Source organism: Microcebus murinus, chromosome 7 (genome assembly GCF_040939455.1).
Source record: "Microcebus murinus isolate Inina chromosome 7, M.murinus_Inina_mat1.0, whole genome shotgun sequence".
Taxonomy (NCBI): Eukaryota; Metazoa; Chordata; class Mammalia; order Primates; family Cheirogaleidae; genus Microcebus; species Microcebus murinus.
Window position 1 is genome coordinate 89,597,784 of NC_134110.1, and position 25,259 is coordinate 89,623,042.

General features: G+C 34.6%; 1 protein-coding gene across 1 annotated transcript in view; it reads left to right on the top strand.

The window, feature by feature from the left end:
- ARFGEF1 (ARF guanine nucleotide exchange factor 1) overlaps positions 1–25,259 on the top strand; it is a 141,527-nt gene that overhangs the window by 84,261 nt on the left and 32,007 nt on the right. Inside the window, exons 15-23 of the mRNA XM_020288828.2 lie at positions 4,856–4,967; positions 5,732–5,937; positions 6,214–6,298; positions 11,226–11,397; positions 12,875–13,026; positions 15,215–15,343; positions 16,674–16,832; positions 17,075–17,225; positions 22,113–22,203. Coding sequence (XP_020144417.1) covers positions 4,856–4,967; positions 5,732–5,937; positions 6,214–6,298; positions 11,226–11,397; positions 12,875–13,026; positions 15,215–15,343; positions 16,674–16,832; positions 17,075–17,225; positions 22,113–22,203 — 1,257 coding nt within the window. The remainder of the gene's footprint in view (positions 1–4,855; positions 4,968–5,731; positions 5,938–6,213; positions 6,299–11,225; positions 11,398–12,874; positions 13,027–15,214; positions 15,344–16,673; positions 16,833–17,074; positions 17,226–22,112; positions 22,204–25,259) is intronic.

The following is a 25,259-nucleotide window of genomic DNA, read 5'->3' on the forward strand; positions in this document are numbered from 1 at the left end:
TCTAATTGCTTGTTGGAATCTTCACAGGATATGGCATAGTTTCTGACACTCAGCATGTCCATAACCAGGTGTATTATTCTCTATTCTCGTCATAATCAGCACACTAATGCTACTACCGAAAACAAAAGACAAACAGAAAACCCTATTGTTTCTGTATTTCTTATTTAGGCTAATGACCCCAGCATATTAATAAATTTATAAGCTAGAATCCTCGAAGTTAGCTTAGATTTTCCCCTCACTCTTGAATATAATATGTCTCTAAATCCTGTTGGTTCTATTTCCTAAATATCTCTGCAGTCTGTTCTTTTTTCTCCATTTCCTATAAGCTATTCTCACAAGTAAAACCATCTCCATTTCTTGCTTGACTAATATAATCTTTTATAATTGGCTTACCTTTCTGTGGTCTTGTTGATTCCTTTGTCTTTCTCACACTTAACTAGAGTAATCTTTCTTGAGTGAAAGTCTGCTTCTATTTCTCTGCTCTCTTCCAGTAAAGCTTTGACAATAAAGCCAAAGCTTCTTGTGATGGCAATATGTTATAGTACCTTCATGATTTGGATCTGCCATATTCTAGGCTTTATTACTTGCCATTTCTCTGTTTATTATGATATGCTGTCTTATGCTTTTTTCTATCAGTATGTTATCTCCTTCTCTGGGATGTTTTTGCTTATTGTTTATAAGAGATATAGTCTTTCTTCATAACTCAGTTCCAGAGTCACCTTTCCCAGAAAATATATCTTAACCATCTTAATCAGTCACTTCTGTGTTATTTTCTTCCCTTGTAAATATATTTATTTGTTGCATTTTTACTAAAATTTTTTAAAATTGTGTTTTTCCATTACAGTTAGAGCTTTTAGAGAACAGGGATTCTATTTATCTCAGTGGAAAATGTTTGATTTTTTTAAAAGTATGTGATTATGGTTGAATTAACACTTGACAGGAGAATCATCAGGAAGACAGAACAGGCAAGAACATTCCAGACAGAATGGCATGTGCAGCAGCACCAGAGGGAAGGGAGAATATTTGAAGAATATTATTCATCTTGGCAGGGGCAGGCTGAAGAGGAGTAGCAAGAGATGAGATGAGAGCATTGAGTTGGATCTAGATTACAGAAGGCCTTACTCTCTATGTAAAGGAGTTTTTTCTCTTGTATCTCTTGACACTGTCATGCTAGTTATTTAGTGAAGGATTTTAAGAGAGGAATGGAATCATCAGATTTGTTTTGTAAATACGACTTTGCCAGTAGCCTGAAAGTGGATTGGACAGATTAGAATAAGGGCAAAAGGAGATGGGGAGACCATTTAAGTACTCTTGCAGTAGGCCAGGTGACAGGTGATAAAGCTCTGAAGTAGTAAAAGTAAATGATTTGTAAACAAAGAGATAACATTTGAGTTGGATCTGTAAGCATGTGTGAGAGCCCCCAGTGAATGGAGCAGGTAAAGGGCATGCTGAGGAAATAGATTCTGAAAATACGTATGTTTAGGGAATGGAATAGGATATATGGGAGGAGATGAGTGAGAAGGGGGTGAGAGATAATCTGGAGATATATTAAGAGAGGTTTTGTGTGCCAGTCTATTTTGATAAATGAGCCAAGATTACTTGAGGATTTAGGAAAATATATATTGAAAGAGTACAGGCCAGGCGCGGTGGCTCACGCCTGTAACCCTAGCACTCTGGGAGGCTGAGGTGGGCAGATTGCTCGAGGTCAGGAGTTTGAAACCAGCCTGAGCAAGAGCTAGACCCCCGTCTCTACTATAAATAGGAAGAAATTAATTGGCCAACTAATATATATAGAAAAAAATTAGCCGAGCATGGTGGCACATGCCTGTAGTCCCAGCTACTCCGGAGGCTGAGGCAGGAGGATTGCTTGAGCCCAGGAGTTTGAGGTTGCTGTGAGCTAGGCTGACGCCACAGCACTCACTCTAGTCTGGGCAACAAAGCGAGACTCTGTCTCAAGAAAAGAAAGTGCAAGCATACCTCAGAGATTGTGGGCTCAGTTCTATACCACCTCAATATGGTGAATATCACAATAAAGCAAGTCACGCTAATTTTTTGGTCTCCCAGTACATTTAAAAGTTATGTTTACACTATACCATAGTCTATTAAGTGTGCAATAGCATTATGTCTAAAAAAAGTACATACCTTAACTTAAAAATACTTTATTGCTAAAAAATACTAATGATCCTCTGAACCTTTAGCAAATCATAATCATTTTGCTGGTGGAGGTTCTTGCCTTGATGTATATGGCTGCTGGACTAATCAGAGTGGTGGTTGCTAAAGGTTAAGGTGGGTGCAGCAGTTTCTTAAAATAAGACAGTAATGAGATTTGCTACAATGATTGACTCTTCCTTTCACAGAAGAGTTCTCTGTTAGTATGTGATGCTATTTGATAGCATTTTACCTACTATAGAACTTCTTTCAAAATTAGAGCCAATCTTCTCAAATCCTGCTGCTGCTTTATCAATAAAGTTTAGAGAATATCCTAAATCCTTTGTTGTCTTTTCATCAGTATTCACAGCATCTTCACCGGTAGACTCCATCTCAAGAAACCACTTTCTTCACTTATCCATAAGAAGCAACTCCTCATCTGTTAAAGTTTGATCATGAGATTGCAGCAATTCAATCTCATCTTCAGGCTCCACTTCTAATTCTGGTTCTCTTGATATTTCCATCACATCTGCAGTTACTTCCTCCACTGATGTCTTGAACCCCTCAAAGTCATCCGTAGGGTCAGAATCAACTTCTTCCAAACTCCGCTAATGTTGATATTTTGGCCTTCTCCCGTGAATCACATGTTCTTAAGACATCTAGAATGGTGAATCCTTTTTAGGTTTTCATTTTACTTTGCCCATATCCAACAGAAGAATCACTCTCTATGACAGCTATAGACTTACAAAATGTATTTCTTAAGTCAGAATTACTCCTTAATTCATGGGCTACAGAATGGATGTTGTGTTAGCAGGCATCAAAACATTTACCTCCTTGTACATCGCCTGGGTGACCAGGTGTATTTTCAATGAGATTCCTCTAGAAAGGAATCTTTTTTTCTGAGCAATAGGTCTCAACAATAGGCTTCAAATATTCAGTAAACCATGCTATAAACAGATGTGCTATCATTTAGGCTTTGTTATTCTGTTGCTGGAGCACAAGCATCATTAAGGGGCCTAGGATTTTCAAATGGAACATGAGCATTGTCTTCAATTTAATGTCACCAGAAGCATTAGCCCCTAACAAGAGAATCAGCTTGTCCTCTGAAGCTTTGAAGCCAGACATTGACTTTTCCTCTAGCTTTGAAAGCCCTACATGGCATCTTCCAAAAGAAGGCTATTTCATCTACATGGAAACATCTGTTGTGTAGTGGAGTCACCTTCATCAATGATCTTAGCTAGATTTTCTGAGTAACTTGCAGCTTCTCCATCAGCACTTGCTGCTTAACCTTGTGCTTTTATGTTACGGAGGTGGCTTCTTTCCTTCAACCTCACGAACAACTTCTGCTACCCTCAAACTCTTCTTCTGCAGCGTCCTCACCTCTCTCAGCCTTCATAGAATTAAAGAGAATTAGAGCCTTGCTCTGGATTGGGCTTTGGTTTAAGGGGACATTGTATCTATCCAGAACACTAAGATTTTGTCATATAAGCAATAAGGCTGTTTCGCTTTCCTATCATTTGTGTGTTCACTGGAGTGACACTTTCACTTTCCTTCAACAACTGTTCTTTTGCATTCACAACTAGGCAAGAGGCGTACCTGTACTCCTATTTCTGCTTTCCACATGCCGCCTTCACTAAATCATTTCCAGCTTTTGATTTAAAGTGGGAGAGGTGTGACTCTTCCTTTCACCTGAATGCTTAAAGCCTATTATCGGGTTATTAATTGGCCTAGTTTCAATATTGTGTCTCAGGGAATAGGGAGGCCAGATAAGAGGGAGATGGGGAAATGGCCGATCGGTAGAGCAGTGTGAACATATACATGTATTGATTAAGTTTGCCATCTTATATGGGCACGATTTGTGGTGTCCTAAAACAATTAAAATAGTAACATCAAAGATCACTGATTACAGATCACCATAACAGATATAATAATAATAATGAAAAAGTTTGAAATATTATGTGCAATAAACAAGATATGCCTATATGAGTTATTTAGCATTCACAGCTATAAAGTTCATCTACTACATGTCATTGTCTCTAATGGTCTAGTTTACTGCTGTTAATATGGATTAAAAATATACCATACTACAACAAAAAGTCTGTTAAATGATCCATTTCAGTGATAAATATGACCTTCCACTTGAAACTCTTTTCTTTCTTTTTAAAAATTATTTATGTGTCGTTTTTTTTTTTTTTTTTTTTTTTTTTTTTTTTTTTGGGAGACAGGGTCTTACTCTGTCACCCAGGCTGGAGTGCAATGACATGATCATAGTTCACTGTAACCTCAAACTCCAGGGCTCAAATGATCCTCGTGGCTCAGCCTCCCCAGTAGCTGGGACTATAGGCACATGCCACCACATCCAGCTAATTTTTTAATTTTTTTATAGAGACAGCATCTCACTATGTTGCCCTAGCTTCTGATCTTGAACTCCTGGCCTCAAGCAGTCCTCCTGTCTTGACCTTCCAGAGGGCTAGCATTACTGGTGTGAGCCACCATACCTGGCCTCATTTGAGACTCTTTTCTAAAAAGAAAAGAAAACTTTGTACAATGTAATATTTTGGTACATTCATATATTGATTATATTAAATGAGTTCCTTTGTCCTGAGTGCTATTGGAAAATTAATTTACTGTAGTTTAAGATATTGTTTTCAGGAAATACAAATGGTTTTCTACTTTTAATGTTCTCATTAACTTTAACATCATCTAGATTTAATAAGAAACCAAAGAGAGGAATACAGTACCTCCAAGAACAGGGGATGCTTGGCACTACACCTGAAGATATTGCCCAATTCTTACATCAAGAGGAAAGATTAGACTCTGTAAGAATATCATTTTATTTCATTCTAACCTTTTCTATAAAATTCCTTTTTAAGTTAATAATACATATTGTGGCCCCTTTAAAATGTTTTCCTAAGTATGAAGGTAGGTAAAACCCAAAGAATAACCTTGGTTATAATATATATAGTTGGCCCTCTGTATCCGTGGGTTCTGCATCCATGGATTCAGTCAACGGCAGATTGAAAATATTCAGGGAAAAATGGATGGTTGTGTCTGTGCTGGAGATGTACAGACCTTTTTCCCTTATCATTACTCCCTTTACAGTATAGCAACTAGTTACATAGCGTTTACATTGTATTAGGTATTATAATTATCTAGAGATGATTTAAAATATGGGGAGGGGTGTGTGCACATAGGTTATATGCAGATACTACACCATTTTATATAAAGGACTTGGTCATCCATGGATTTTGGTACCCAAGGGAAGTTCCTGGAACCAATGCCCCAAAATACCCCAGGGACAACTGTGTGTGTGTGTGTGTGTGTATGTGTGTGTGTGTGTGTGTGTGTGTGTGTGTGTGTAAAATATAAATTTTGCTTTTTAAGTTTTCGGAACTCAAAAGACTATCTTAATATTTTTATAAATACATTTAGTAGTTTAATTATTAGCTTCATGTTTAATGAATTGTTTATCGTATAGTCAGAAACTTGTGAATCTTATGGGGTTTTTTGCTTTTTAAATGGCTGTGTGGCAAATGTAACATGCTATTAGAATGTCAATTTCTATCTTCTGTGTTTACTTTAGACTCAAGTGGGTGAATTCCTGGGAGATAATGATAAATTTAACAAAGAAGTCATGTATGCGTATGTGGACCAACATGACTTTTCAGGAAAGGACTTTGTTTCAGCTCTTCGCATGTTTCTGGAAGGATTCCGTCTTCCAGGGGAAGCTCAGAAAATTGATCGATTAATGGAAAAATTTGCTGCAAGATACCTAGAATGCAACCAAGGGTAAATAAGATTCAAATGCTTATTGACTGTCAGCTATATCTAAGACACTATGCCAGGGAGCACCCAGGGATTTAGAGATAATAGGACATAATCCCTTGCCTTAGAGAATTTAGATTGTCTTCGATCTGGAAATGATAGGACAAATCCATAAAAAATTGTAATGTGAGATAGAACATAAATCGTGAGAGAGAAAATTAAAAGTTCTGTGGAGTTTGAGATGACTTATTTAAATGGAATGATAAAACAGTAAAGTTTTTAACATGTTTATTTTTCCAGACAAACCCTTTTTGCTAGTGCAGATACTGCTTATGTTTTGGCTTACTCAATTATCATGTTGACCACTGACCTTCACAGTCCACAGGTATGTTTTCTTCTAAGTCAGTTTATAGTAAGTAGCGCAATTAAATATGTACTTTTGAATTCACTAAGTAATAGTTGAAATTTTAATCTTATTCAGTTAAACCAATCAACCACATTGGGGTATTTAATCTGGGTTCATATATATTTTACGAAAACAATTTTCAGTAGTAACGCTTTTATTTTTTAAAATAATTTAACAAGTCATTTTATTGGCCTTTACAATTTATATTCTGTAAGTTTATTTTTGTTACTTTTTATAATTTTTAAATATTAAGGCAGTACAGATGTTTTTGATACATGGCTTGAGTCAGGCTATAAATGTGCCCATCACCTGAATAGTGTTCATTGTACCTGTTAGGTGGGTTTTTGCCCTTCCCCTCTTTCCCCACTGCATGATTTCCAATGACTTTTACTCTTCTCTGTGTACTTGTGTGCCCATCAGTTAGTTAGAAGTTATTAGTGTGTACATGTGGTGTTTGTTTTTCTATTCTTGCGATACTTAGCTTTATGGATAATGGTCTCCACTTCCTTCCAAATTCCTGCAAAAGGCGTTAATTCATCCTTTTTTATGGCTGAGTAGTGCTCCATGATATACATATATCACATTTTGCTAATCCACTCATGAATTGATGAGCACTTAGATTGATTCCACATCTTTGCTATTGTGAATTGCGTAAACATTGTAGTGCAGCTGTTTTTTTGATAAAATGACTTATTTTCCTTTGGGTAGATATCCAGTAGTGGGATTGCTGGATTGAATACTAGGCCTACTTTAGTTCTTTGAGAAATCTCTATACTGTTTTCCATAGGGTTTGTACTAATTTGCAGTTCTACCAACAGTGAATAAGCATCCCTTTCTCTCTGCATGCACACCAGCATCTATTGTTTTTTGACTTTTCAATAAAAGCCATTCTAATAAGAGTAAGATGACATCTCATTGTGGTTTTAATTTGCATTTCCCTGATGATTAGTGATGTTGAGCATTTTTTCATATGTTTGTTGGCCATTTGTCTATCTTCTTTTGAAAAACTTCTGTTCATTTTTGGTAGTAATTCTAATTAAGACTTTTAGGTATCTGTAAAATATATCTATATGTGTCATTCTTGTTGACAGACAACTATATTAAACTTAAGACATTTTAATCTAGAAAGATATTTATAGGTCTTCTATCTATATTTGTTACAACATATAAAAACACTATATATAAACCATCTTTTTTTTAGTGTTTCAAACTTAAACAGTAGAAAGATTAGTATAAAGAACCTTTGTATATTCATCACCCAGCTTGCACAGTTATCACTGTACGGCCAGTCTTATTCTAGCTACATCCTTTCCTCCCCCAGATAATTTTGAAGCAAATCCCAGATATCATTATATCTGTATTTATTTTAGTATGTATCTTTAAAAGAAAAATCCTCTATTGAAACATAACCACAATACTATCACACCTAAAAAATTAATAGTAGTTTATCTAGGAAATGTTCAAATTTCATTTGCCTCATAAAATTCATAATTCCTTCTTAAATATTAAACAAGTGTCACTTTATTTCTGATATCCACACAAAAAAAGTTGTTTTTAAAGTTTTTGTATTTTTTGCTTAGTTTCTAAAAACATGCTTTGATATCTTTGGGTAAAATTATCTTTACAAATTATTTACAAGAATTTCTTCATATTTCTAGGGGTAAGTATCTAATGACATTTATTAGTCTTAGGATATAAAATAAACTGTATACTTACTAATCTGAGATGTATTGGAAAAACTAAATTTTATTTGGAGTTAGAGATTAACCTTTGCAGTGTGGAGATTTTTTTGATGTGTATTTTGAGATGTTTAAGGCAGAGTTGATATGAAAATTATATACCGAACATGAGGTAGGAGTATTATATATGAAGTTGCTCCTATTATATACATCACCATTGAACAACTATGCATTTACCATAGATTTACTTGATTTTATATAGGAGTTTATTAAAAAATTATTTAAGATTTTAGTCATTTAAGATGTGCCTTTGCCATATCATTGGCAGTATAGTCAAAGCAGCTTGTCTTTCAGGGTTTTCATTATCCAGCATGATTACTTTTTTCCACGGTTTTATAAGGCAGTCCACAGATAATGATTTATTTAGATATCTTTAGTTTTCAGTCTGATTTTTCATCTCATTTTTCAGTCTAAACCATGGGCTTACATTGTTTATAACCTGGGCTTACATTCCTTTGTTTTTAGAAGATTATACTTTTAAAGACATTTTGTTCTATAAATGAATAAGCAGTATCATATGCACTTGTGCCATATTTTGCTATACAGATGTACATGCTCATGCTGAGTTACTTTGAAGAAATATTAAAATTTCCTTTTGTATCTTTTCATAAGTACCCAGATTGCTGAAAGGTTTTTAAAGACATACGGTTAGGGAGTATTATCTTTAGAATAATGCCCTGTTTTCAGCATATGGTTTCTGTTCATAGACTGTGTGCCTGCAGTCCTATCTAGCAGCGGCAACTGCTTGTTGTGAGCCTGTTCCTTGTCAGGTTGCTGCTTGGCATCCTGTGCTGATATGCAGTCTGCAGCTGTAGAGCAGCTTGTGAGTTCCTATGAAGCTAAGTAGCCTTTTAGAAAATTGAACCATAATCTTGGCCCTAGTTGAGAACCATATGAGCTATGACAAATAAAAACATTTTAAAAGAATACAGGTAACCTTCAAGGAATTTCTTAAAACTGATTCTTCTCTTTCTCAGTTTTCAAACTTAAAATGCAGGTGAATTTTAACAAGCCATTTTTGTTCCTTTTGCACTAGAATATTTATAGTTAGGCTACCTTTTAGATACTGTGTGAGTCAGTGAATTTTTAAATTTTTGAGGTATGTTTAGAACATATTTAAATTTTCGTGTACATTAATCATCAGTAGTAACAACCAACTTTAAGTGATTTAAACACTAAACAAGACACAGCTTTATTTAAGCACACGAGAATAAAAGTTAAGAGTAGAATGTTCCATAAAAGATGTCAAGAGCAGAAAAGTTTTACATGGCTTCAAGAATCCCACTGTGGCAGAAGTGTTCTGTGTGAGCAGTGTGCTTTATTTTGGATGCCTGAAAGCAAAGTCTCTACTCCCACCTTTTGAGAGTCTCAACCCAGATCCATAGACACTGAACTGCTACTTCAGATTTTGTGTCAAGACTTTCTGCCTCTTAATGGCATGATGCTAAAATGTTTTGCCATGCTCAAAATTTCCAGGTGACTGACATATTCCTTTACCTCTTCTTAGCAGCACTTGTGCGGTCCTTTATTTTGTTTTTCCTGGTCTGTTTTTAAGCATTTGTCAGAACTTTAGGTAATGCAGCTTGCTTTCTTTCATACTTCTTTAGTGCTATGACTCAAGATGAGTTTTTAAAGTTATATGATAGAATTTTATTCCCTTATAATAAGTTACATTTGAAAAATTGCATGGTAATTTTTTTACACTTTCATAGGAAGAGCGCTCTTAATACCTTTCTCTGACAGATTAGAAAGATCTGTTTGCAGAGTAATCTGAAGTAAATAAGTATATGAATCCCAGTTATATTTTCTAAACACTCTCATCTCTTTACAGTCATGTTTCATTTTGTTTTGTTTTTTCTATGAGACAGGATCTAACTGTGTTGCTCAGGCTGGACACTCCTCCCACCCCAGCCTCCTGAGTAGCTGGCATTATAGGTACAAGCCACTATTGGCTGGCTCTGATGGTTTTTGCAAGCTTCTGATGACTTGCTTGATTTTTGTTCTATGTACTTTCATGTAAATTTACAGGAGCCTTATCTTTACGATTGCCTTAAATTCTGTATGGAAGGTGGTAGGTAGGAATATATTCAGTTAAATAAATATCCTTCAGAGATATAAGACTTCTGGGTTTTATCTGTCTCAGTTTCTGGAGATACAGTGTAAACATTTTGGCTGTGCTTATTCCCAAGTTTGGTGACAGGGCTACCATTTTATAAACTCCAAACTTGTATTCCTTAGCTTTATCAAGGTACAAAGTAGGACATTCTTGTTCAGGCTACTCTTAAACAAGACAATGCAGTCCTAGAATACTTTGTCCAGATCATCTAATATAATTCAGTTGCCACAATGACTCAGTCAAAGAGATTGTTCTCTTGCTATAAGTAAATTTTAGCTATTGTTATTCTTGCATCCACTGTTATATAAAATCAATTTTTAACTCTTTTAACTTTTTTAGCAACACATTAATGTTCTTCTGAACTAAAATTTGAATGTTTTTTTAATTTTTAGAATTAAAAAATTTAGCATGATGCTAAAACGTTTTGCCATGCTCAAAATTTCCATGTGACTGTCATTTTCCTTTACCTTTTCTTGGCAGCACTTGTGTAGTCTTTTATTTTGTTTTTCCTGGTCTGTTTTTAAGCATTTGTCAGAACTTTAGGTAATGCAGCTTGCTTTCTTTCATACTTCTTTAGTGCTATGATTCAAGATGAGTTTTTAAAGTTACGTGATAGAATTTTATTCTCTTAGATAATAAGTTACATTTGAAAAATTGCATGGTAATATTTTTACACATTCATAGGAAAGCATCATGCTATAGCATCATGCTATATTTTTAATAATTGCCATAGCCCTTTTTAAGAGACTGCAAGAGCTCTTAAGCCTCAGGCAAAACCAAATAATTTCATTATCTAATCTCCTTTCTTATTGCAAATTACTCATGTCCACTGCAGAGAAAGATGAATTAGTTTATGCCAGAATGGGTCTTTTCTATATTGCCTTCATTTTCTGTGGCTTTTTTTTTTCATTTTTATATATGTTTTGTTGAACATTTTGCACATCCTATCTCAAAGTAATTATAAAATCTCTCATATGAGTATTCAGTTCTTAAAATACAAGTGAAACTTTTACATTAATTTTTAGGAATTATAATGGTTTTTCATATCTAGGTTAAAAATAAAATGACGAAGGAACAGTACATTAAGATGAATAGAGGTATCAATGACAGTAAAGACCTTCCTGAAGAGTATCTATCAGCCATCTATAATGAAATAGCTGGGAAAAAGATATCAATGAAAGAAACAAAAGAACTAACAATCCCTACAAAATCAAGTAAACAAAGTAAGTATCCAGATTGTTCAAGGGAAAAAAATAGGGGTCCTTAAAAGAATATTTTACTTGATTTAGAATAAAGTAACTATGTAAATATGGGTGAGAAACATGTTTTAACGAGAAGTATTCTAATATACAGTTGAGTGATCCAGCTGTATTTTTCCCTACATCCTGAAGAATGATACACTGACCAGTGATTAATAGAAAATGCTACATAATATGCATGTGTTACTGTGTGTTTAATATATACTCATCCATTTATCTCAGCTAGGATTTGGAGGTCAAAGAGATTGGTTAGACAACCCCTATAGTCAGACTTCAACTCTTTTTTTTTTCTGTCTCATTGTCTTCGAGCAACATCTTTCCATCTGTTCATCTATCATGACACATAGATGGAAGCTGGGAGTAGGGGTGACTGAAGGAGCTGGGGAGGGTGGGAGTGATGGGGAGCTCATGGAGTAGGAGGTCACTGCTTCAGACAGATCATAACTTAAGTAACTATGGAGTCCCTAGATCTGTTAATACCTAGCAGTAGGAGCCAACTGTGGACTCATTTCTGTTCTAGACACTATATAAATGGAGACAGTGGTAATTAAATTAGAGCTGAAATGTGACTTCAGGAATGAGGTGATGGTGATGGTCCAAGAATGTAAAAGTAATATAGAAAGAGGCTTCCTGCCTTTCTGAGCACTTCTACTTGGAAGTGAAATCGTAAGCTTGAAAAAATTGCAGTAGCAAGATTGTATTGACAGGAGAGAAGCTGTATTATATATTATAATATGCTCATATCCCTCTTTCTTTGTCCTATTTTTTATATGCTGGTAGGAAATCAATGAGAAGCTGGAAATGGGAAAGAGATGGTGTTGTGCTGAAAACATTAAAATTACCCTGGAGTGTTAGGACCAGTGTTTTCTTGTTAACTCAGGAGCAGTCATTCAAGCATGTGTGGTACAAGGATGCCATTGCCTTTTACCTCTCTTCCGCTATTCTCCTATCCCATATTTAGGTTGTTTCCCTAATACTTTTATTATGACTATGACAGTTGTACCCACTCTCTTCCCTCCCATAGGTTTTCTACTTATCCTCGATTCCTAGTCCAGGCTCTTTTTTGAGGTGAAATTCACATAACGTAAAATTAACCATTTAAAAGTGAAGAAATTCAGTAACATTTAGTACATTCACAATGTTGTGCAATCACCACCTGTTTCTAGTTCCAAAATGTTTCATCACCCCAGAATAAAACCCCAAACCCATTCAGCAGGTACTCCTCATTTGCCCTCCTCTCAGCCCCTGGTAAACACCGGTTGACTTTCTGGTCCTATGGATTTATCTATTCTGGATATTTCATATAAGCAGAATCAGATAATATGTGACCTTTGTCTCTGGCATCTTGAATTGGTACTATTTATTATTTGATTGTAAAACATCAAAATGGCATCCTTAAATGCCTTTATATCTTAAATGCTAATAGTGTTTATTGTTTCAGATGTAGCCAGTGAAAAACAAAGAAGACTTCTATATAACTTAGAAATGGAACAGATGGCCAAGACAGCTAAAGCACTCATGGAGGCTGTGAGCCATGTTCAGGCACCTTTTACAAGTGCAACACATTTGGAGCACGTGAGGCCCATGTTTAAGGTTAGAATTTCTGATAACTTAATTGCAGTATATATTAATATATAATTTTGTTCAGCATATTTTTAAGTTAAGGAAGTATAGTGATCTGACACATCAGTATAGACCTGGTAACTATAACCATGTTATTTAGGACATAGCAGATATAAATTTTCTTTTATTTAAAGAGAACAAGAAGTGTTATGCATCATAAGTTATTAATTGGTATGTAGACTTAGGAATTGAGTATAGAAAAGTTTTGGAGAATGATCATTAATCTTTGGCCTGGTTTTCTCTAAATGAGTTATCCTTAAACCTTTGGAGTTAATTCAGATTTCAAAGTGATCATGAGGCTCTTTCTCTCTCCCAGTACTTCCAGCCCAGGAACTAATATGAGGGTTGTGAGTATGCTTGGAGCCTAGAAAGTAGGGTAAAGAACAAAATGGAACATTGTGTGTGTGGGTTGATTTAATGAAAATGATACTTATTGGTTCTTTGAAATTTAATTTCCCATTCCTTCCTCATTCTTCTATTCTTCTTTTGTATCATTTCTCCAAATTCCAAAATGAGTAGGCAGTGCATTAAAAGGGTTGTAGGGAAATGGAGAAGAGTCAAGTTTGAAAAGAGAAATGGGTAAGTTATATTCCAGGTTATGAGACAGTATGATATGATGGATGGTCCATGGAGACTGGAGATCATAATTCAAGTTCTCATTCTGATTCTAACTACACATATGTGTGGGTAGTGAAAGATTACTACAAGATTTCTGTGCTTCTTTCAGCTCCAAAATTGTATAATAACTTCTACCCCTCTTCCAAGGTCTGTGTCATATGGTATTTCTGAAAGTTGGTGAAGAATTATGGGATGAAGTGAAGGAGCCAGGGACACAGTGTTAGAAGGAATAGTGGAGTATAACTGGCCTTATCTTCTAGAATAATATAGAAAATCATGTTGAAATATAAGAAACACATTTTTTCTTTATTGTGAAATAAATTTTATAAAGATGAATTTGTTTTGTTTTAAATAATCTCATGCCATTATTTTACTTATTTTTCAAATAATGTTTTTGTTGGTGGGGGTTGTATAGAAGATTACAAAACAAAAGTAATAAGGAACCAGCTTTAATTCTACCACTCAGAAAAATACTTTTACTGTTTATTTACTAGCTCATTAATTATGAAATGTCCAATTTCAAGTCAAAAGTTTAGTTTATTATATCTCAAACAAAAAGCAGTACAATTAATCAAAATATGTGCCTAAACTATATGCAGTTTTGCCATCTTAATGGTAGCTTGCTTATGTCAGCAGCAAAGAGGCCGAGAGGGCAAGTAGCAATGAAATTGCAAAAGGCATTTTCCACAGCTTGTTGAGAATTGAATATTTTTCCTTGCAAGAAGTGGTCCAAAGCCTGGAAGAAGTGGTAGTCAGTTGGTACAAGGTCTGGTGAATACAGTGGATGACAGAGTTTCCACATCCATCTTTTGTAGTTTGAGCAGTGTTGTTTTTTGTGACATGTGGTCTTGCAAGAGGATTAGCTTGTCTGTATTGACCAGTCTCAGTTGCTTAATCGCAAGCATCCCTATCATTTCATCCTATTGGTTGCAGTAGGCATTGACTATAATTGATTGACCAGGTTTCATGAAGCTATAGTGCATAATACCAGTGCTGGATCACCAAACAGAGATACCGTAACTGATGTCTCAATGTAAAATATTTAACAATTTAAAAAAATAGGCTAAATGACGTTCGGGGAGCAGGCTTTTAAAGAAAAGAGAATAATGTTATTGTTGCAAGTGGGAAAATGAATAAAATAATCTTACTCAAAATAAAGAGTCTATGCAATATTGCAAGGCACAAAGCTTACAGAGAGATGAGTTCAGTGCTAAAACTAATATTTGTTATGTATATGTATATTGACTTCCCATTTTTAATTGATGTGAATAATTTATAGATGCTATTCTTAAAATATGCCTAAGGTCCTCTACTGAATTTATGATCTTGCCTTCTACTTATTTAAGCCCAGGAAGCATTTTATAGTTTATTTTCCCCCTTTTTCTAAGAAAGTTTTTCAGATAACTACACCAATACCTTATTTCTTTTTTTTCAGAACTTCTTTAAGTCTTGTATTGTTTGAAAGCCTTGAAAAATATTAATGTAGTGTTATCATAAAATTTATTGCTTTATGTTCAAGCTATATTTTAAATTTTTCTAGTTGGCTTGGACACCTTTTCTGGCTGCATTCAGTGTGGGTCTACAAGATTGTGATGATACCGAAGTAGCCTCTCTTTGCCTGGAAGGTATAAGATGTGCAATCAGAATTGCATGCATTTTCAGCATTCAGGTAACAAAGAATTTTGCCTTTGTAGACAGTTTGGGACATTAATTACTTGTGTCATTAATGTGGTTTAAATTACAATTTTTTATGTCTGACTTATTAAAAACTAATTTCAAACACATGATGAAGTTTAAATGAATCCTAATGTTTAAGTTTCTAAGAAGCTATAGTGGAAGCGGTAGTTCTATATTGATCTCTCTAAAATTTTATCATCATGACTTTGATTACTTTATTTTTCCTCTATAGAATATTAGCTATATAAAAAGTTGCCAAGACTTTGAATTCCTATATGTTAATTTGCATATCTTATTTAAACAGGCCGCATTTCATATTTATTGAATCATATTTTATATATGTATATATTTTATGATTTTATGATGATGAAATCATCATAATGATTGATTTTGATGATTTTATAACATAAGCCTAAGAGCAAGTTATTTAAAAGAATCAAGTATCCAGTATATAATTTTCATGAAAACAGTCCCTTCTAGTAATTTTTGTACTTTATATGAGGATAATGTTTAGCCCAACTTGTCTTTTTGTTTTTTAAGCCCATTTCACATTTAATTATGAATGTTAAGCCTTACAAAAAGCACAGCCTAGCTGTAGAAAAAAATAAGCAAACTTATAAATCTGGTTTCTGCTAATACACACAGTACTTGAGACAAAAGTGCTCAGTGATTTACGATAAGAATTCATTGGTGGCCGGGCGCGGTGGCTCAAGCCTGTAATCCTAGCACTCTGGGAGGCCGAGGCGGGCGGATTGCTCGAGGTCAGGAGTTCGAAACCAGCCTGAGCAAGAGCAAGACCCTGTCTCTACTATAAATAGAAAGAAATTAATTGGCCAACTAATATATATATATATATAAAATTAGCCGGGCATGGTGGCGCATGCCTGTAGTCCCAGCTACTCAGGAGGCTGAGGCAGAAGGATTGCTTGAGCCCAGGAGTTTGAGGTTGCTGTGAGCTAGGCTGACGCCACGGCACTCACTCTAGCCTGTGCAACAAAGTGAGACTCTGTCTCAAAAAAAAAAAAAAAAAAAAAAAAAAAAGAATTCATTGGTTATCGCTAAAATCTTATCTTGATTTTGGCACCTCCGTTGTCTTTGGATGTTAGAAATTTATGTCTTTCCTGCTTCATTCGTCATCTTAAAATGAATGAAAATTTAAAAACTGTATTGTGATATTATATGTAATTCATGACAAGTAAAACTTATTACTAAGTTACAAGTTAAAAACTTACTAAACAAGTAAACAGTTTGTCAGTGGGGAATTGGAGATCTATCTGTTGTGCATTTACAACCATGTAAATACACTGTTCTCTTTTTTATAGCTGGAAAGAGATGCATATGTCCAGGCACTAGCAAGATTTACCTTACTGACAGTGAGTTCTGGTATTACTGAAATGAAACAAAAGAACATAGACACAATAAAAACACTTATTACAGTGGCTCATACAGATGGAAATTATTTAGGAAATTCCTGGCATGAGGTATAAGCACTTTATTTTCAACTTTGCAATTTAGTTTATAGAATGAGCTAATGCTAAATATTTTATCACTGCCATGCTTAAATGTTTGGGGAGAAAATTAATTTAGTACATTTAAGATAAGTACATTTAGCTTTTTATAATGATTTATATAACTGATGTTTAAAGCCTAGCTGCATATATTTAAATATTTTTGAGGGAATTTTTAACATGGAATTTTAAAATTTTTTCCTTTTGTAATTAAGATTCTGAAGTGCATCAGTCAGTTGGAGCTGGCACAACTTATAGGAACTGGAGTGAAACCTCGATACATTTCTGGAACAGTGCGAGGCAGAGAAGGATCTCTTACTGGAACAAAAGATCAGGGTCCTGATGAATTTGTGGGTCTGGGGTTAGGTGAGAACTTTTAAAATTCTCTTTATGAAGTATTGAAAGTTGTTTTTAGCTTCCTCATTATAGGTAACTTTCTTATAGCAATGAAATATAATTGGAGAGATAAGGAAAAATTCCCTTTGTCTAACCTTATCAGAAAAAGCAGCATGACTAAATAAAGGATTAAACCTTTTTTGCCTGCTCTGGTTTGCAACATTAAATGATCCTTAGTATCATTCTCTTCCTTGGAGGTGGGAGAAGAGTACAGTTTTAAATTACCTGCTTCTGGCCGGGTGTGGTGGCTCACACCTGTAATCCTCACACTCTGAGAGGCTGAGGTAGGAAGATCGCTTGAGCTCAGGAGTTCAGACCTGCCTGAGCAAGAGTGAGACCCTGTCTCTACCAAAAAAAGAAGAATTAGCTTGGTGTGGTGGTGTGTTCCTATAGTCCTAGCTACTTGTGAGGCTGAGTTAGGAGGATTGCTTGAGCCCAGGAGCTTGACAGAGTGAGACTCTGTCTTAAAAAATAAAAAAAATAAAATTACCTGATTCTAAGACTAATCAGGTAACTTAAATCTGTAAAGGCTGGTACAAGGCAATAGACAGTTGGGCCACTAGAGAAAGCATTCACATTCATAATTTTTAAAGGCGGTGTGCAGGCCTAACCAAACTCTTTTGCCAGTAAGGGACCTCTCTACATGGCTTCTCATGTGCTTAATATGGCCAGGAACTTCCAGATTTCACCCAATAGAACAAAAGAAAATATTAGTGAAAATGGATAGAGAAGAATAAAAGAAAATACATTATTAGTTGTAAATGGAAGAAGTTCCACCAGGGGAGAAGCATACTTTAAACTTTGACCTTGAATATGCTACTTCTGGATTTGAATTCTTTTGTATTTTTTCCTTACCATGTGCAAGTTACTTTAACTCTCTGAGATTCAGTTTCCACTTTTGCAAACTAAGAGTATTATCTACTCATAGAATTTTTGGGATTACATAAGAATATGTATGAATGGACTTAGCATAATGGCTGGTATATTAGAAGTTTCTGAATATTCTCTGTCCCTCCTTTCTACCCTCCCTTCAACCAAAGAATCTAGAAACATGACCTAAAGAGAGCAGAAATTTTCTTTTAGTGTTTTTACTATTGTTGCTAGCTATAAAAATTCTTAGGAAGTCCAAAAGAATTTTAAACTTTATAAAGAATCCATAGGAAAAGAAATAAAGACCAGGACCATGTTGTGGCTTCCAGTTGGACTAGGTAAAATTAGTTCCTGGTGGTATCGAACTGAAGCAGCTAGCAATGCAGTCTTTTGCTCAGTAATATGATAAATGCCATGGTATTTGCAAGGTCTAGGGGTGTAGGTATAGACCTGATAACTTGGTGATTCAGCAGCAAGATTTAGAACTGCCTAAGCACCTGCACATTGATTTATGTAATCTGGAAGTCCAACTCTGTACATTAGAACTATAATTACTCCATGAGGTAACTTGAGATATAGATGAAAAGTATTAATATTTACAGGCAAGTGAAATGAATGTGCACTGATTGATTAAATACCTTTAAAAAGGTCTGGAGAGTATGGGAAGACCAAAATAATGACAGGTGTTAATGTTGGGACTCAATTTTGACAAGTAGGACTACAGAATTAGGTTACACTAAAAATAAAACACCAGTGGAATAGTTCCATCTTCTAGAATTTTAGTCAAATGAAAAATAATGATACTTACTGATAATGTTTTACTAATAAACTTGAAAATGAGTTAATTTATTCACTGTTCTATTGTGCTACTTAGGGTATAAGGATACGAGGATGAACTGTCTTCTCCCTTCAGAAAAAGAGACTTTACGTAAAGATACACACATTTCAGACCTGGCAATGAAAAACAGTTCAGGCTTTTAGGCCACTCTAGAGCCCAGTAACACTCTTTTATGCTTTATTTAGACTTTCTCTCATATTATGTACTTCTCTTTTTGGTCTGCTCCATTCTCTACTTACTTCTGAATCATCAGGCTTTCATTTTTGAATGTACATCCTAGTGGGAGCTAGTCTGTTGACTTGGCCCTATTAGGCACACCAATCCCTTTGGACTGTTACATTGGTTACCAGCCATCCCATGTGGTACATGTCCACCCCCATTCCTCTGAACCCACCTACTCAGACAGCAGATACTTTCTTGAGCAGGATGCTGTAGTCGGAATTTAAGCTAGAAGATTATGTGGTACAGTTGAGCCAATCTAGTCTATATACAGTATATATATTTTTGTTTTAAACTGAATCCTCCTTTATTAATAGTATCCATGCACCAGGGTGTCCATGTAACCAAGTTGACAGGCTTGAATATATATTTATCTGACTTGCTGATTGATATGAAAAAAGTCTGTGCTTTTACTTTTTGGAAACATGAAACTGAGTTGTTAAGAATACATAGTATATAATTATTAGATTTGAATTACATTTTGTTCTTTCAGGATATATATTAATGTTTAAAAATTTGATGGCTTGGTAACAAATGTTTAGAGAATATTAACAACATGTGCATCTTTGTTCTTAGTTAACCTAAATATGTGTGCTTTTGAGTAATTTGATAAAACTAGGAACTCTTAGCCTATTATGTTATACTGTCTAGCCCATTATGTTATACTGTCATACAATTCTTTGAAAGATTTTATATATTTGAGAAATGGGTTTTTTGGATTCCTAGAAAATTTATATATTCTTTATTCCTTTAAATCTTTTATTACTAGTGATTATATTTCTATATTTTTTATTTATTTAAATATATTATTATTTAAATATAAAAGGTATAGAAGGTCCTGTGGAAAGGACATCCAGTTGATACACAAAGGAAGCTGTGTGATGATTGGCATTATTTTTTTCCATAGGTTTTTTTCTTCATTGAATTCTTATAACACACAGTATAATACATTTCAAGTGTGCCTTGACACTGTTGCCCTACCGCGCCAGTTCTCTGTCATTTACTTCAGGCTTTCATTCTTGCTCACTATTATTATAGAAATAGGCTCTTAATTTATCTCCCTGACTCCAGTATATCTTCCTATTTCAATATGTTCTCCAGATACTACCAGAGTTATTTTTTAGAAAATAGATTGGATCATGTCAATCTTCTAAAAGATCTAATGGTTCCCAGTTTTCAAGCATAGTATATTAAACATGGGACTCAAGGTTCTTCACATTATTTTTCCAATCTGTCTTTCCAGCTTTATCTCCTACTACTTTTTGTTCTTTCCCTTCTTCTCTGTCCCCTCTAAATCCTTCATTATGGCTACACCCAAATATGTTAAAACATGATGTACACTTGCATGTTTCCATTACTTAAAATAGCTGCCCCCTCTGTCCGAATTGCTTTTCTTTCTGCTTCCTTTTCCACACAGTCATCCTTCAAGATCCAGCTTGAATTAATATTTTATCATATGAGAAACATTTCCATGAGCTAACACCCCTCTTCTCTTTGTCCCTATCAAATTAGTTCTATTTAGCAAACTTATATTCTATGTAATTAATTCATTTCACCCATGAAGTAATCATTACCTTGTATTAAAGTTTGTTGTAAACATGTCTGTCTTTACTGGTAAATTATTAATTCAGTGAGAAGAGGGATCACATCTTTTTTACTTTGTTGAGTTCTTAGAATAGAATTTGAGTTCAACTAGTTTAAACGACATCACCTGTTATGTTTACATTCAGAAAGGCACTTACTGAGCGTTTGGTCAATTGGGTCAACTGTGTTTATAGAGCACGTGCTTTGTATTTAGTATTGAATAATGTGGGAAAGTACAAAAAATATATAGGACTTTATTCATAACCTTAGAGAGCTGTTTATCTGGTCAAGCAGGCAACATTAATACACCTAAAATATTCATAATATATGTAATACTGTATGGAAGTAATTCTGATTTGAGTAGTACTTAGTTAAGTAAGTGCTTAGTGCAGAGGAAGATGAGAAGAATCCTTCATTGAGAACTGAAATTGGGTTTGATAAGTAGGTAAGTTTTAGATAGCTGAGGGATGGTACCTTTTGGTTAGAATGTTGAAGGGAAATGACTTAAATTCTAGGCCGAAGAATTTATACTTTATCCTGTAAGTATAATAAGCAAAATGAAGGTGATGATTTAGGAAAATTAATCTGGCAGGAGAATGAAAGTGAAATTGAAGAAGTGAATAATCAGTGGCAGGCAAATGAGTCAGGAAATTCTTTCAGTAATCCAGCGCTGAAATTATGAGGGCCTAAACTAAGTAGGAATGAAAATGAATAAATGATATGAAAAAGAGATTAAAAAAAAGGTTTAGAGACTAGTTGAATATTAGTGGAGGAGAGGGAAGATACCAAAGATGATTCTAAGGTTAAGAGTTTGAAAACTGGGGATATTATTGTTCCACTGTCCAACATATGGAACCAGTTTCATGGGAAAAGATATATGATTCTTTTGAAAAAGAGGATGTTAGAATATACAGGTAGAATTTTCAAGTAGCATTTGTAAACAGGGGGCCAGAGATTAAATGACAGGGGAAGTCTAATTATATGGAGTTGGAATTATCCTTAGAAGATATCACAGGAACTAAGGTAGTGCTGTGTTTCTTAAACATTAAGGGAAATTATGTCTAATGTCATTAATTTTATGATGTAAATTCACAGTGCCCTTAATTTGTGTGATCTTTGCAAACACAGTTCGTGCCTTATAACCATGTGTCGTATACTGCTTAATGTAGTCCATTAAGCCTATTTGGCCTTGATAAATGTCTCTGATGCCAGAAGATTTGTTTACCCAAAGCCTTACTTCTTTTAGTAGGAAAATAATTGATTTCAGAAATGTGTTTTAGAACTATAAGTGTATTCTTCCACTGAATTGTTTTCAAACTGAAATGACTCTCTTTTATGTGTGGTAGTTGGAGGAAATGTGGACTGGAAGCAGATAGCAAGTATTCAGGAATCCATTGGAGAAACCAGTTCTCAAAGTGTTGTTGTTGCTGTAGATAGGTAAGGTATTCATTTTATTCCCTTTTCAGATGAATACTATTTCAATTCTGTAGCATTTAGATATATTTTGCTCATCAATAAAAAGAAAATTATTGCCAAAATAATTTTCCTAAAGTAATATAAGACTTTATTGTGATATGTTGTGCTTTAGATGATGTAGTACCTCTAATTTTGCTTTTAGGATCATAGACTATAAGGAGATAAACGGTATGAAAATTTAAGTTGCAGTAGATATTAGTGGGCATTAGGGAAATGATAACCTTGACAAAAAAGAATAACAAACGTTTTATTTCCTTTATGGAAAACTTACTCCCCTTATTACCCCTATTTGAAAATGTAGAGTAGTGTATCTTGCTGGGTCCCTGATAAGACAGCATTATGGATTATGCATTATGGATCAAAGGGTTTTGCTGGCAATTCTCAATATAAGCTGCTTTGGGAAAGACTTCGGAATTCATGTATTATATGCATTACCAGATATTCCTCATTTTTAATTTGTTTTCTAAAAGAAAACTCATACTATGGCTTATATTACTGTGGAACATTTCATTTATTTCAGATTTTTAAATGCCCAACATGTAGAGCAATATCTTCTATTGTTCTTTTGAAGATTAGCTTTTTCTAGATAAATGCCCCCCAAATTGAAACTTAGCATTTTTACAACACTGACTTTTTTTAAAATCACTTGTGATGGAAGCTTTCAAAAATATAATATGTACTGTAATCTCTTATTGGTGATCTAGAAATTCATGCTGATCCATTATTTTACTTTGCTTCAAATAAAACTTTTTGCTCTAAGTACAGACAGAACTAGCATTCAATGGCTACTGACCCCGGAAGTACTCAACAGAACTTTTTTCTTGAAAAGAATTCTTAATGTTCACTTGCTGTGAAGGGGGAGTCCTTTTAGTAGCCTTGTGAGATGAGTATTATTAACATTATTATATTATTATAATTGAGTCCTCAATTACAGAAGAGGAAACTGAGACAGAAAGGGATTAAATAACTTGCTCATCTCCACAAGCAGGCTAGTCTTGTCTTGATTATTGCGGTAACTGTTTCATTCTTTCATTCATAGAGAATTTTCAGGGGCGGAGCCAGGATGTACACTCAGGCAGCACATCTCAGAGTGTGTACTCTTAACCTCTCTGCTTTTCAGGCTGCATGTACAACTCCAGAACCACATAATAGCCGCCCTTCTGCTACCGGGCTAGCTTTCTTCCAAATGATTTTCTTGCCGTCCAGAAAATCATCTTCACTGTCATTTTGAGAATCTATTCAGGCAAGATTCAACATTCTATATACTATTTCTGTTTCCATAATATACTTTATATGACCACAGCAGTTCTAATTTATCCTCCTATCTACCGTTTATTACAGGGGGATATGTCACTCATATGAACAAGTTACATGCCTCTCTGTTTTAAGAATTAATGCGATTTCAGACTTAGCCCAAATTCTGTTAGTACTTTGTTATCACAGGCTTGTCATCACCAGATAGTTCTACAAACATGAATGTAGTGTCCAATTTTATACAAAGCCTCAATATTGCAAGTTTAAGCTTATAGTGAAAGCATTATAAGTCACATATTTGATTTCTTATAAGGGTATATTATTCTTGTGCATTTCACTTTCTCATTAATTTTCTCTGAATTCTTACTGAATATCTGAGTTTATTTTCATATATTACAACTCAGTTAGATAACACTGGTAGTCAAGACAGTAGTGGGAATATCGTCAGGCATCATCCTGAAGAGTTCTGTGCTTGTCTAGCAAACAAAGTCATTTTCCTGTCCTCAGACCTATTGTTCTGAATAATCTGTTATTACAAGTATAAGACCCAAACAAGAAAAATAAAGATAATTCTTCTGTGTTAACTTCTTTATAGCTTCTGTTTCTTAACCAACAGAAAAAAAATATGATTCTATTAAAAACTTAAAGATGATAAAATTTTCTAATTATCTCCACTTTTGTATTAGGATCTTGTACCATTAGAATTTAGGAGAATATTTGACATTTTAATCTGGGAGTACCTGATCCTCTAGCATTTGCTAGTATAGAATTTTGTAGGCATTGTTAAACTAGACCAGTTTCATAATTAGTATTACTAAACTGTGCAGGGGATAGACTTTGTCCAGGAATGATTTAATTCTAATAGCTAAAAAAGTTATTTAGCATTGTAGTATTTGTTTTTATTATTTTTTTAAAACATACCAATCTAGCTATATACTGGCCCATATATGGAACATTATCACCTGTCAGAAAATATGTATAGCTCATCCCAACTTCATTTGCTCATAAATTCCTTTCAGTTAGGTCTAAAACATAAATGTTAACTGTGATATTTTCAGTGTGAAAAAACCACCTTTTACAGGTATAGTAAGTAATTTAGGCTGCTTGTGTGTTGCATACAGTTTAAAAGTTAATTTGATCCAGAATCTGCAAAAATTTTGCCAACTTTCTTTTTTTTTTTATCTGTATCATAATGTGGATGAAGCAGTAATCTTATCACATTTTTTCCCCATTCATGTTTTTTAGGGCATAACTTTTAGCAAACAAGGTTCTCATGTTTCTTTCCTTTGCTTTTCATATGGGGAATGTAGAATTCATTTCATAGGCTGATTTTGTGAAACATAGCTCTGTTCTCCTGCCTTAATATATTAAGGCTTAACTTTAAATGCCTTCACAGACTGCTGTGCTCTACCATATGGCTTATCTTTAGTGGAGCATTACTAGAAATAGAGTGACCCCTCAGAGGCTACCAGAGTGAGTAGGAATTTGAATGCCTTTTCCTAGGATGCATGCTCCCCTGCCTCCCACCATCACCCCACTCTACAGAACCTGTCTGAGTGCTGATGATCGTTGTTTCTCCTTGTTGCCTTTATTCTCCATCTTCAGAATTTATTGCTTCCTTTCCCTGTGGTTTTATCTCTGCTTCTGTTCTTTACCCCTGTACTCTTTGCCATTTGCTTTCTTCTCAGTTAAAAAAAAATCCTTTTTTGATTTTGTGTGTGTGCCTTTTCTTGTTTCTCCTATACTGTTGAATTTTGACTCTA